At 39.3% G+C, this 13,016-nt stretch overlaps 2 protein-coding genes across 2 annotated transcripts; one reads left to right on the top strand and one right to left on the bottom strand.

The window, feature by feature from the left end:
* The first annotated feature begins 4 nt into the window (after positions 1-4).
* LOC111245380 (BRCA1-associated protein) lies at positions 5-8,411 on the top strand. Its single transcript, XM_086981207.1, has 10 exons — positions 5-70; positions 553-648; positions 1,517-1,639; positions 2,110-2,312; positions 2,580-2,835; positions 3,216-3,448; positions 4,207-4,445; positions 4,597-4,832; positions 4,964-5,155; positions 6,372-8,411. The coding sequence occupies exons 2-10, from the start codon at positions 559-561 to the stop codon at positions 6,591-6,593; spliced, it is 1,794 nt and encodes a 597-aa protein (XP_086837333.1). The 5' UTR covers positions 5-70; positions 553-558; the 3' UTR covers positions 6,594-8,411.
* Positions 8,412-9,694: 1,283 nt separating this feature from the next.
* Pgant7 (N-acetylgalactosaminyltransferase 7) lies at positions 9,695-12,781 on the bottom strand. The gene is made up of 2 exons (XM_022794801.2): positions 12,564-12,781; positions 9,695-12,190 (listed from the first exon to the last, which is right to left on the bottom strand). Exon 2 carries the CDS (start codon positions 11,694-11,696, stop codon positions 9,912-9,914), a length of 1,785 nt encoding a protein of 594 aa, XP_022650536.1. The 5' UTR covers positions 11,697-12,190; positions 12,564-12,781; the 3' UTR covers positions 9,695-9,911.
* Between the last annotated feature and the right edge of the window lie 235 nt (positions 12,782-13,016).

Here is a 13,016-nt window from a genome sequence, read left to right as displayed (position 1 = left end):
TATTTGCGAGCAGACGACGCTGCCGTTTGATGATCACAAAATCAAAAATGAACGCATCTCTGTCCAAGAGGTAAGAACTGACGAAGAATTAACATAAACAAACGTTAAATCCCTAAGTAATAAAAATAATTCTTAATCTTTTAATTCATTTCCACGAATTGGAAGTACCACGAACCAGAGTATTGAAACGAATCCAATTAAGTCAAATAGGTTAGACTTACGGAACTTTTTGCTTTTATGAAATTCAGTTTTAGTTTGCATTTTTCTTTTAATATTCTTTACGTCCGACAGCTGACATTACAGTATATTAAACTGGCTTACTTAAAACTCATAGTGTGTGATAATCTTATAGCAGTTGGTGAACACTTGGCAGTAACTGAGCACATCATGGGTGTTCAGAGTGTTATGCGTTCGGTATAAAGTTTAATTTTCTAATACTGATTTTCCTTGAGGGAAAGTTGCCTAACTGATGCCCCATTAACAATCGTGATTTTGGAGCAGCGCAAATACCTAAAATGGAAATGTAATGAGTGATGTAATGTACTGCGTAAGTTTGCAATGAGCCGAGACGTTCATTTCGTGAGAATTCGTATTCAACTGGAGCCCGGTTGCGAGGTCATCCCTCAGGTTGCCTACAGTTCGGATAAGGTAACTGACTTATCAGTGTTGTTCCTTATACTATAGGCACATAGCACATTACAACTTGAAGGATTTTTTGGATGGACCGCGACAACAAGCCAGAATCATGTGAACTAAATTCTAATAAAATTCGCTCTGTTCTTGGATTTCGTTGTCGAACAATCTATTATACATAACAGCATACCTCTACCGAACAATAAGAAGCATAAATAGTAAAAAGTGATTAAAAGAATCTTATCGTGCAGGAACATGGTGACGAAGCCAAGATTTCTCTCACATGGAAGAAGTACTTAAAATTAACTTGTGCCACTTGCTTTGTAATTATCGGCTGAAAGATTATTGTTATATAGATTCATAGAACTTGTCAGCTTGATCCTAAATATAGATAAGATTATGCTACGTATATAAAACTACATATATAAATGCTCCATTGTGTAACCCATCTTTTGCAGTACTTGCATTTGATCACAGATGTGCTAGAATTTATTAGCACAGGTCGAGCAGATTATTTTTCACGTACAGATCTTTTTTTGCCTATTTTCACATCACCATACAAGGGGACCTATTTTTCAGAATCACTTATATTATACGAATTTTGAATACGAATAAATGGACTACTTGGAGCAATGCACTAAGTTAATTTCAGCGTTAGATATAAGAGTTACCGCCAAGAAACAAAAATTGTGGCGCTGGTTACTACAGTTAACACGCGGTTTTGTCATGATGTATAATTTAATCTAAAGAATAATATGTTAATTTAATAGAATAGTATTGTAAATACTGTTAATTATATCCGTAAAAGTTTCACCTGCATCTAATCAGATGGTCTTTGTAAATTCCATTGAATAATGCCTGCGTTTTTACACTTATGTTTTAGAGCGAGCGAGACGAACTTCAGTCAATCGGTGTTCCAAAAAGTAGCGAAAGCTCGAATCCTGAAGAGGCCCTACGAGAGCGTCTTGGGAGACGGCGCTTTGAAGAAATTCGTATAGAAACCTTGGTGAGGTTAAAAACCTAAACTAGGAAAAAGTAAAGTGTTTATACACAACACGATGTAAACAAGCTATAACGAACAATAGACTCCTTTTCAATTTATCAGCATACAAAACTTTATTTACATATAATTTCTAATGGAAGTGATGGAAATCAGACGGTACCTGAAATGGCTTCACTAACCAAGTCCTGCAGTAAGATGTTACGTGTTATAAATGTAAACGGGCGACGCAGTGACTACAACGAGTTAAGAAAAACGAGCCATGGGATAGCGGGTATTTTGTAGTAGAATTACGAAAAGGAAACGATTTCAAAAAACAGTGCAGTAGCTGGTACTGAATCTGTGACCATTGTCCAATCGCAACATAAAAAATATATGCTTCTCAGTTTTAGTATGACGATAATCAACTTTCATAATGAAAAAGAAGCATTTGTCGTGATTCCTTAACTAATGTCTTCTGACGGGTTTATTTCAAGATGGATACCAAGAAACATCAATCAAAAGCCGGAGAAGGCGAAGGGTCGAGGTGTACGGAAGTTCCTGAAAGAACAGTTGATGATGCAAGTGGTAGTGGACAACTCGAGCAGGTTCAGTTCTTCAGTGGTAATCATTGCGTTGAAGTGACCAAGGGCATTTTACATCTATTCAAAGAAGATCGGAAAACCACCATTGACCCCGAGTATGTGTAGCCTATTTATTCTTCCAGAGCTATTTAGAAAAGTATGTTTTGATCTAAAGTTCAAATAGATATGTTCTTATGATCGGATTCTACAATTCGAAAAGTTCTTTGAACTAATATGTGTATAATACAGGAGCTAGAATTTTTTTAACTTTTAATTTTTTTTAACTAAGTCATTAAGAATATTTGACGAGGAATGCGCCAAACATGTTTAATGTAGTCGAAAACTGGTAACAAAGTAACTTTTGATATGTGTATTCCACACAGCTGTAGCCGATCTCTGATGCTATGTATGATGGCGGTGCCGGCCTACTTACCACTACACGATCTGCTACAATTTGTGGCACCATTTTCGCCCCACACTGAGCATATTCGCGTCATTCGTGATGGGAAACCTAATGTGTATATGGTTCTTTTACGTTTTCGGTCTCAAAAGGCCACCGATGAGTTCTACGAGGGTTTCAATGGAAAACCCTTCAATTCAATCGAGGGTGATATCTGCCACCTTGTTTACGTTGCTAAGGTAAGCTTGCACTTGTGATCAATTTGATCATGACCAAGACGCTAAATATTTTCAAACGTGAAACATTTTCTTCAATGTTAAGTATTAATCTGAGTGCTTTACTAATTGTGTACAACTACATAGAGTTTCAATCCTGTTGCAGATATATGGTCAACAAGTAGAACATTATAATCTGCAATTGGATTGCAAAGCTATGTAACTGTAATGAATTTTATTCAGTATCGTTTTATTTGTCATAGTGTATGACTGACTATCGTCAAAACAGTCATATGAAAATACAGTAGACTGACTATTTGATGAAGAAGTATTGATGTAGTGATGTAAAGTCAACTAAAAAGTTAGCAATTTTTTTACAAATCCGCTACTGGGTTTTCCTATAGGTCGAAGTAATTAGTGGAAGCAGCACGGAGGATAGTCGAAGTGATGGATACAGTTGGACGCGATTGGATGTAGGCCCTATTACAGGTCACACGGAGTTGCCTACCTGTCCTGTTTGCCTTGAGCGAATGGATGAAAGTATCGAAGGTGTATTAACTATCCTGTGTAACCACTCGTTTCACGATACCTGTCTCGCCAAATGGCATGGCGACAACAACACTTGCCCTGTATGCAGGTATGGCTCTTATACACAGTATTTATATACGTAGATCTATTTTCCTGTCAGTTGACAACTAATTAATCCAAGCGTCAATTCAACCTACGCATAGGTTTCTAATGATAGTTTTGATGCATTAACTAAACGCATATTTTCTGAGCATTGTACCAATGTCTATTTACAAATTGGGCACACACAGTAAACAGTTAATTGACCAATTTTGCTTAATAATAAGGTGCTTGACAGGGACAATGATACTTCAAACTTCTATATAATATCACTAGTAGAAGCTATTGACTCTTGTGTTAAATCTTCAACAGCTCCTCCCATCCTTTTAACGTCTTCTAGCCTTAAAATGGTTTTGACTGCAATCTATTTATGATGAAAATTAGTAAGGGTTTTCTCGTTTTTTTTTAAATGCCCTGTTAAAATGTTAAAGAGAGTTCGACGAAGTGAAAGATTTAGAAAGCACAAAAATTATTTTCTCCAAATTAAGAAGTCTGGTAGAAGACGCAGACTATACAGTTAGTGTTGCTAATGAATGCGAGAGTCTTGTTGATGACAAATCTATAAGTTATGTATGATGAGCTGCGATTTTGAGTACGACTAAACTTTAGACTCAGTTTAACGGAAATAAAACTTACAGTAATAATTAAATAGAGACAACCCAAGCGTCTACCGAATACGCATTTAGGATTTTTTACTAATATTTAAGTTCTGAAAAATATTGGACCTTTTGTAATATGAGAACCTCTTTTATTTCCATCATGTTACAGGTATACGCAAACTCCACAACTAGAAGCGGAGAACTGCTGTCAAACATGTGGAGCTACAGAGAATCTCTGGATATGCCTCCTTTGCGGCCATATTGGCTGCGGCCGCTATGTGGCTGGCCATGCAAACATGCATTACAGCCGTACTGAGCATACATTTGCTATGCAGTTAGATAATCGCTCCGTATGGGACTATGCCGGTGATAATTACGTTCACCGTCTTGTGCAAAACAAAACAGATGGTTAGTGTTCTTAAATATGTCTAGTAATCAGTGTGTGAGTTTCGCATCGACATTAAGAAAACACGTACATATACCATGCTGTATATATTAGTGTGAACTTGATTACCGATCCTTATTTTGAACCCGATATTTATTTGGAACTGATCTACAGGCAAACTAGTCCAGTTGGAATCGCCTGTTGGCGGAGCGACTATGAACGAAAAAGTAGATTCGGTTCAGCTTGAATATACCTACCTGTTAACATCACAGTTAGAACAGCAACGGCGTTTCTTTGAGGAATCAGTCGAACAACAGGCGAAAGAAAGCGCTCGTCAAATCGAAGAGCTTAAGGAGAAGACACGAATCGCCGTCGAAGAAAGAAAGGAGCTTGAAGGAAAGATGGGACAGGTAATAATTTATTTATTTTTTAATTGTTCATGCCCCAAAGGTGACCATGTACTTCTGTAGTTCTGTGGACATTTCGAACGGCTCGTAAATTCATAACGGCTTTCCTTATTTGTATCCATGTTAATAACTAGGTGATTAAAGAGAGAGATTCAGCGCGAAAAAAACTTGACGCAATGACTATGCAATGTGTTAAAATCAAAAAAGAGTTGCAAGATGAACGTCAATTGAGTCAATGTCTTCTGGCTGATCAGAAAGGTTGGCAAACAAGACTTGAAGCACTCGAGACAAGCACAGCCAAATCAAAACAGGAATCCGATTCCAAGGTATGGTTCTTCTTTGTACCCAATCTCACATAAAATGAATTGAATTCAGGTGTTGATATCATTAAATCTAGCTATTGTATATCATTTCTTGCTGTGCTCCGTTACAAAATAAGCGAAGTCGGTGGTCCTCGACTCCTTGTTACTTTTTCATTGGACATCATCTTATTTTATATTACGGACATGCAATTTATTGGATAGCAGGATGATCGCAATAAGGAAACTACTCCCAGATTTGTTGACTATGCAGTTATATGTATGAAACTGTTATTGGGAGTAACAGACGGAATATACAATTATTCATGCCGTTACTGTATTGCGTTGCAGCTGACAATTTAAAAATCAGAGCAAAAGCTTTAGCCTGGCGCGCGTCATGTACAGAAACAACAACGCCCGTTGTGTTTTCCATGATGTTTCTGGTCGTTCTAATCGATTCACACATGCTTGCGAGCTATGGCATCCTCATTCAATTTCACTGTAAATATGAAAGTTGTACTATACATGTGTTTCACGTGCTTAAATAGACCTCATATGCCAATTCGCGGTAAACTTGTAATAGGCAAGATTTTCGCCGCAGTTTAGCTTAAGTTCCCCTTCTTTCGAGCAAATAGTAACGCTTCGAGCAAAATATCCAATCCAATTACCGTAGTCGCTTATGTTATGCCTAACAGTTAAGCTAGATCACATTTCATATGTCCAAAAATTTATCTCTAGATGAATGCTCACACGGCTGTCGCTATATGAAATTGGGCTAGTTTAAACATGTTCATATATGACGCTGGAGATGAAGCGATGACATTAGTGATTAGGTGTCTGTTGCGTGCCGACCGTAACAAACGTTTATAGTGCAGGCTATCGCAGACACAATTCTGTTTTTATGTGCGAACCGACTTTTAGAACAGTCGGCTGCAGTTAACGGCGTAATTAATAATAAACTTGCCTTTGCCAGCAGGGATGCATTTATAAATGCGAGTATAACAATGTGCAGAACTAACCTACTTTACTAATATCATGGCGTGACTGGACTTTTGAATCAAAACCTATTCTGGGACAGGCATAATAAAGTAAATACGTCAGTACGGGTAATCATACATCTCCCACCACTCTTATTATCTTTACTCTCTCTATTATTGTTTACAGATTAATACTGGTGAAACTGAAGTCAAATTATGTTCACATTATTAGAAGTGAAGAGTAATAAATTACATTTCGATTTCAGATAAGTGAATTGGAGGAGCAGTTGCGTGATGTCCTGTTTTTTCTTGAGGCAAAATCAAAAATAGAGAGGCAGCCCGAAGAACTCCGTGAGGATATGGCCGGAGGAAGCATCCATATTACTCCGAGTGCAGGTGCCAGTAGTTGTTCAAGCAGAAGTACCCCTGGCAGGGGCACGGTGGCGAGCGGTGGAGCTCGACCTCGCAAAAGTAATCGGAAAAAATAAATGGAGGTAGAGAGTACCCATTCCGAATCAATAGGTAATGAGGGGGCATTATTGCAAACAACACTGCATTACGATAAGAAAGAAACCTTGCTAAAGAAAGAAACATTATAATAGTTCATTTTGAGTATTATCTGTGCATGCAGATGCCCGTATCTGTGATGCAGTACTCTCAGGCTGGGCTGTAAAATTTCGTAATGAAGAAATGGTGATATACAGTGCACCGTCACGCACAAATCGAAACGAATGAGTGAGCTCAATAACGTAAAAGAAGTGTTTCAGGTATGGAGTCAGAGAATGGTCATGTTATTGCTCGAAATCAGCTTCAAACTGACGAGCCGTGCTTTAATTTATTATAAGTAATGTCGTATCACTACTTAGTCATGATCTTAGTTTAGAAATGCGTAAAATAACTATCTGAAATATGTTCAGAGATTTTCATTAAATCTCGAAAACGTAAGCTTTTTGAATTATACATAGAATACGTACTCATTCAAGGTTTTATCATGCGTTTCAGTCAATTGAGTTTACCACGCAAAGACTTGGTTCTCTTCGTGCTTGATCTCTAAGGAAAAGGTTCATTCAAAAGCAACTTTGCATACATAAGTGAAGCATGGCACAATATATACAGCGCTCAGTAAAATGGTCACTTTAAATACTAAGAGTAATAAAATTACCGTCTGGTAACCGAGGAGGAATAATTGACTGTAGAGCCCAGCTCATTCGCAGTGTATCATTTATTGATAATAATGTTTTGCACAAGGTCTATTCGCTGATAATTAATCGTCACTATCTTTAACTGATAACGGAATTTTTTGAGACGATTCTTTATCTGTATAGATATAGGAATATATCTGTTAAAATCACCTCTGCAAGGGAATATATACAGCGTGGTTTGTTCAAGTTATGGCGGACTCCTTGTCGTAATGGGCATGCATCCATCCGTTGCTTTGAGTGCCAAACGAGAGCCACTTACTTTTAGAACAAAAAACGTCATGGCGAATAGCATTGCGTCGTTTCTGGAATTTGAGTTAAAATAAGCTTTTATACAATCTGGGCGAACTGTCATCAAGGTTTAGAACTTCTTTTGTTTGGCTGAAAGCGACATTGTTTTTTACTGTTAATTTTCGTACGGAGAAAAACTTTGATGGCTCAACCGAAAGATTTTCAATTGGGTTTAGGTTAAAAAAGCTTGAAAATTTATCGAAATGGTTCAAAACGTTACTTTTGATGCACACAGATATTTAATACGCGGTGTAGGTTCTGACATAAATCCTGCCGTAAATTCACTTTCAGACGGCTTCGAAGTTCGTGCTGGAAGCCAGCCGTCTGATAGAATGCGTAGCGGTAGCATCGGACGTGACATTTGAAACATTTAGAAGTTTAATTGTGAAATAACGGGTTTTAAAGAAAAAAAAAAATCATTGAGATAAGCTCCAACTGGTAGCCTATTTGAGACGTTGAGCCTTTTCGCACTTTTAGATTTTTTTGGTTGTTTTCAGTTCTTACATATACATATAATCTATTCTCCCAACAGCACCAGAACTTCATTGCAATTACAAATATCTCCTCAATGTTAGTCCACATACATCTTGCATGTAAAATATACCATTAAACGTTTTGCAGCGGATAATAGAAAATGTTTCGAATGCTTCCTTTATTACTTCGAAGGATAAAACTTGAAATAGTCATTTGATGCCTCAACCAGAATCATTCAAAATGCCCCCAACGATTAAATACTGACGGTGATACTATCCAATAATAACAAGCGCAAGAGCGACTTTTAATTGTTGCAGAATAAATGTTAATTTATGTCTTAAATGTATGTATCTTGAGTATATAAATATCCGTTCATTACTTACTCGTACGTACTCTGTTTCTTCGCCTTTCACTTCTCTATATTGATCAAAGAATCCAATTTAGTTTTACTCCAATGGTGAGCTTTGAATCGCTTAGATAATGCAACAACAGTAAAAATGAACAGGTGGTAGGCATGTTGACTTAATTGGTAACTGAGATTTCTTCAATAAATAAGCTATAAATATTAATAGCCATAAGATTAGATATTCCATTATTCTGACTTTAATTAGTCTCACTGGTACAATGTCAACAAAACATTATTTTATGCAACTTTGAGCAGCTATTTTAGTGAAAATGAATAAGCGCATTATAAATATATGCTGTGCTTCTAACCATGTATCGTCAAACCACAGACGTATGCTTTTTAATGCAAACAAAAATTTTTACCGCGGAGTAGTATCTCTCACTAAGCCTAACTGGTTTAACCTTGAATAAATGCAGTAAGCTATAAGCTAAAAACATTGTTCGAAGCAGGGCGAAAAAGTATTGCTCAGCAAGCTAAAATGGTGTCTGGATTAGGTCTTTTTTAAATAAACAACTGTAGCAATTTCTAGCCCACTAATACGCTTAAAGAATGTATTCGGTCTATATATATGTGTAGACTGTTATTAGCGGTAGTCAACTATTACGTGGTGTAAGTAAATGAAAATTCATAGTTCCCATGTGAAATCGCCCAAGAAAACACGGTTCTCTAACAAGCTAAGTAACTAAGTGAAGTCATCGTGTAGCTCAAGTATCAATCTGGGTCGTGCTCGCTGAACGAATGTTTTTAGCAACATGGCTTTTAAGCAAGGAAAAAGGTGCGTAGTTTTTTTTTATCAAACTATTAAATGTAGGATCAACGAGACCTGCGTTATTCTTAATGGTAATATTTCGTTTAACCCGAACCCCATGGCCAGTTGGCTCTGGAATTCGATCATGGCCACAAATTCGGAAACCCTAAATATTTTTTATAAGAAAAAACATCGTGACCCTACTTTTCCGGACCTTTATGGTAAAATACGGAGACGATATATGACACAGTACTAGTTTCAATTTGGTTACACTCATGGTAAACGAGGTTCGGATCCAGGCGTAGACACGCCTTGTTTGGCGTTCTGGAAGCCAGCCAACCGCTAACGACTCAAATTCCGGACGTGAAACACATAAAATGTTAAATGTATTTTTACAGAAACGGCTTACACAGAAAAGCAAAGCTATTTGTTTCTTAAAGCTAGGTGGAACCTAAATTAAAACACAAGGTCTTTAAAAAAGTACGCTAAATATATATTTACACTTGTTGAGTGAGCAGTTTAGGTATAAATCGTCGATACATATTTCTTCATTTAAGACAGCTAAGTCATTGGATCATCCCAATTAGATCAGTGTTTCCTCATCAGCTTATATACATATCAATTCGAATGCTCTGGTTTTGATAATTGCACAGCGTAGGTCGTCAATAGTTTCTTGGCTGTAAACTATCTAATGTATTTCTTCCCAGTTGAAACGCTGCTCGTCCGTACTGGCGCAGTTAGCCAGCTTTAGGTTTTCTCCATCAAATCTTAAACATCGAGTTACAGAACCCTTGGTGTGCTTCATTTGTTTGGTATTAGGATCATACGACCACGGTCCGTCAACGGTGCCTAATTTACAGTAAATAAGAAACATATTGTTTGCGTTTGCATCAACACATCGTTCTCCGACCGCTAATTGACCCTCTTCGTTTAGTCTAAACAACTGGTTTCCGCCGCCGCCGTGGCAGTATGTGACACCAGCGTTACTAGGCGGATGCGCATGCATTGAGTCCACACAGCGTTCATCCAAGACAGGTTTAATATGGCCCCACTTATTATTGGGAGGCAAATAGGGAAAATGCTTTAGAACGTCGTAAGCTACCTCTTTCATAAACCAGGAAAATGATCGACATTGCAAACGTTTCTTGATTTCGAGCTGAGCTGTCAAGTCGCCCGCGTCGTAGCCTCGAGCCAAAGGCTCACGAGTGTAAAAATATTCTTTAAATTCGTCGAACCACACCTCAACAACGCGCTTGTAATTAATTGTAATTAAAGGCCCATTTCGTTTCTTAGCCAAATCGCCAAACGAGTAAGGCATAAAGCCGCGGTAAACATGTCCGACTCGAGAGCACGGTACCCACAGTATTTGACCTCCACATTGCCAAATCTTGAATGATAGCTCAAAATTCTCTCCGCCCCAAACCAGTAGTCCCGGGTCATAACCTCCTAGCTCCAGGAAGTATTTACGGTCCATAGCAAAGAGGCCACCGGCATGCGTTGGTGATTTGTAAGGTTCAGAATGGTATTTTCGTCGTTTGATTTCTTCTTCTGGAATCTCGATTTCCTTATAGAGCATTCCCCACTCAAATATACCCCGGAAATGCTGTTTCCCGTGGTACACCGGCCGGTATTCGAAGTTCTCGTGGTCGATGCCGTCGATTACAGGCACAGTCATTGTTTTACGGTTTGCTTTGATTGGAGCAAGGAGCGGCGGCAACCAGTTCTGCCCCACCTCGCAATGAGCATCCAGAAAGACGATCACTTCGCCCTTCGCTGCCTCAGCACCTTGACTTCGTGAACCGATAAGGCCTTTTCGTTCGGGATTACGAACTAAGCGTACGAGCCCAAGTGGGAAGTTTTTTTCGATGTAAACCTCCAGTTCCTGCTGCAAGTTTGCTTTGTCACTGAAATCGTCGACCAGTACAACTTCATGTAAAAATTGTCGGGGGCTTCGATTCACTACGGAATGTACCGTGCGCATGAGGACAGACAAACCCTCATTATGGAATACAATAATTACTGAAGCTTTCGGCATATGCTCTGGGTAGTGCCAATACTTACACTCGTCCAATCGGAAATCTGGCACGGTTCGATTCGGCGAAATCGTATCGGATACAATAATATTCATTCCATACTGACTTTTTAGCTTCTGCTGTTCCGAAGTGCGTCCGGTTTTAACATACGGCTTGCCACCTTCGCCGGGCCCAATAATTATGGGCTCTGGTCTTTCGAAGTTACCCAGTTCGCCAGCCCTGAACACGGGTAGCTCATTAGGATTATCTGGAGCAGCCGCCTCCGGAGGATGTACTACTAATTCAGCATGTTGCTGTTCAAGTTTCTGCTGAAGTTCCAATGCATCGGGCTGAAGAACACGGTTCCCTTCCGGATTAGGAAACAGAAAGATCACAACGAAGAAAAGACAAGCTATGAGGACCAATGACAATTTGATAAAACGTCCTAGTCGAGGAGTCATGTCGTTTCTGGTGTTGTTGCTCCCTAACGCCAGAAAGCATTAGCATTTATGCATAGACCGTCACTTGAAATAGGATCCAGTTAGCCTTTGCTGTATGTCTTGCTTGTGCTCACCTCAGACTGAAAGTTACCGTTGACAACGATGCCTTAGCGCTCCTCTTGACACGTCACAGGGCAATAAGACCAACACAATAGATAAAACGACTCGTAGACTCGTCGGGGCTCCGGTTGCTTCATGGCTTGCGCTCCCGCCGGCTTACCACTACCACTATGACTATCATCATCAGAAGCTGTGTAATGCCGAGAGTGCTCCTGCTCAACTCTTTTTTCCCACCTGAATTACTTTGTTTGTGTTGTGCGTACGCGCTCCACGTAAATCTTCACCTGTTTGGATTTGTTTGCCTCGTCTATCCCATGAGTACGGCTCTCTCGGCAGCAGTGAACGCAGTGATAGACGTACGGCGAATGACAGGTCAAGTGGTCTCCTTAGCTACCCTGTTTAGACATCGATTCAACAAATTTCATTAACAAATTTTTACTTGGCGGTAGCAGCAAGTAGGTGAGGGGTTGCCGTAGTTCAACACAAAATGTAATAGCACATATGTCGTTGTGAATCGTTGAGCGAATTTAGGTGAACGTAAAATCAGTCTGAGTTGCTGCTTGATGATAATACACCTCTGAGTCCTACTGTCACTATATAACAGCACGTTAGAATAATCGAACGACGATAAAATTACAACAATAATAATACTAATTAGAGCGTAATGGCTTCATATCGATACGGCTGCGAATAAATTTTGCTTCTGCTGTTTGATTGCCAACGCTGACAAACACTACGATCCCACAACAAGCAGTCGATTCAGCTTACCGCTTATCGTATTGCCACCGTCACAGAAGTGACACCAGGAAGCATAGCGTCGGTGACGCATATGCGCTAGCTGGCGAGCAAACGGTTTGGTCGACGATCATTGACAGACAGTCAGACAGTTAGACAGGAAGGCTGGAAGGGCAGCGGCAAGTAGTCGATCGAACAGATGATTGGCATGCAGGTGTACACATAGCACGGTGCTGCTTTCTGTCGTCGTCAGCAGGTCGCTATGCGGTACATCGAATACAAAGGATCGACCGGGTTCCGAGGAACACGGAGGGGATCTATTACATTATATGGGACAGTAGCAGACGAAATACGAGTGGCGCGAAGATAACGCTAAATTCAGTTGATTAATACTAGAAATGAATATGAGAAGACCAAAAACAATAAGTAATCCTGGCCTCACTGTCCAACTAATGACATCTCTATGAGCCTTCTTTTTTACGACAA

This window comes from Varroa destructor, unplaced genomic scaffold (genome assembly GCF_002443255.2).
Source record: "Varroa destructor unplaced genomic scaffold, Vdes_3.0 BEIS01000002.1, whole genome shotgun sequence".
In the NCBI taxonomy this organism is placed as follows: Eukaryota; Metazoa; Arthropoda; class Arachnida; order Mesostigmata; family Varroidae; genus Varroa; species Varroa destructor.
The sequence above is the reverse complement of the archived record's forward strand: the minus strand, read 5'-3'. Positions and strand labels throughout refer to the sequence as shown.

Coding starts and splice junctions, on each gene's coding strand:
- LOC111245380 (XM_086981207.1), top strand. CDS start 559: ATGAGCCGAGACGTTCATTTCGTGAGAATTCGTATTCAACTGGAGCCC. Junction 649..1,516: donor TTGCCTACAGTTCGGATAAG/GTAACTGACTTA, acceptor CTTATGTTTTAG/AGCGAGCGAGACGAACTTCA. Junction 1,640..2,109: donor AAATTCGTATAGAAACCTTG/GTGAGGTTAAAA, acceptor GTTTATTTCAAG/ATGGATACCAAGAAACATCA.
- Pgant7 (XM_022794801.2), bottom strand. CDS start 11,696: ATGACTCCTCGACTAGGACGTTTTATCAAATTGTCATTGGTCCTCATA.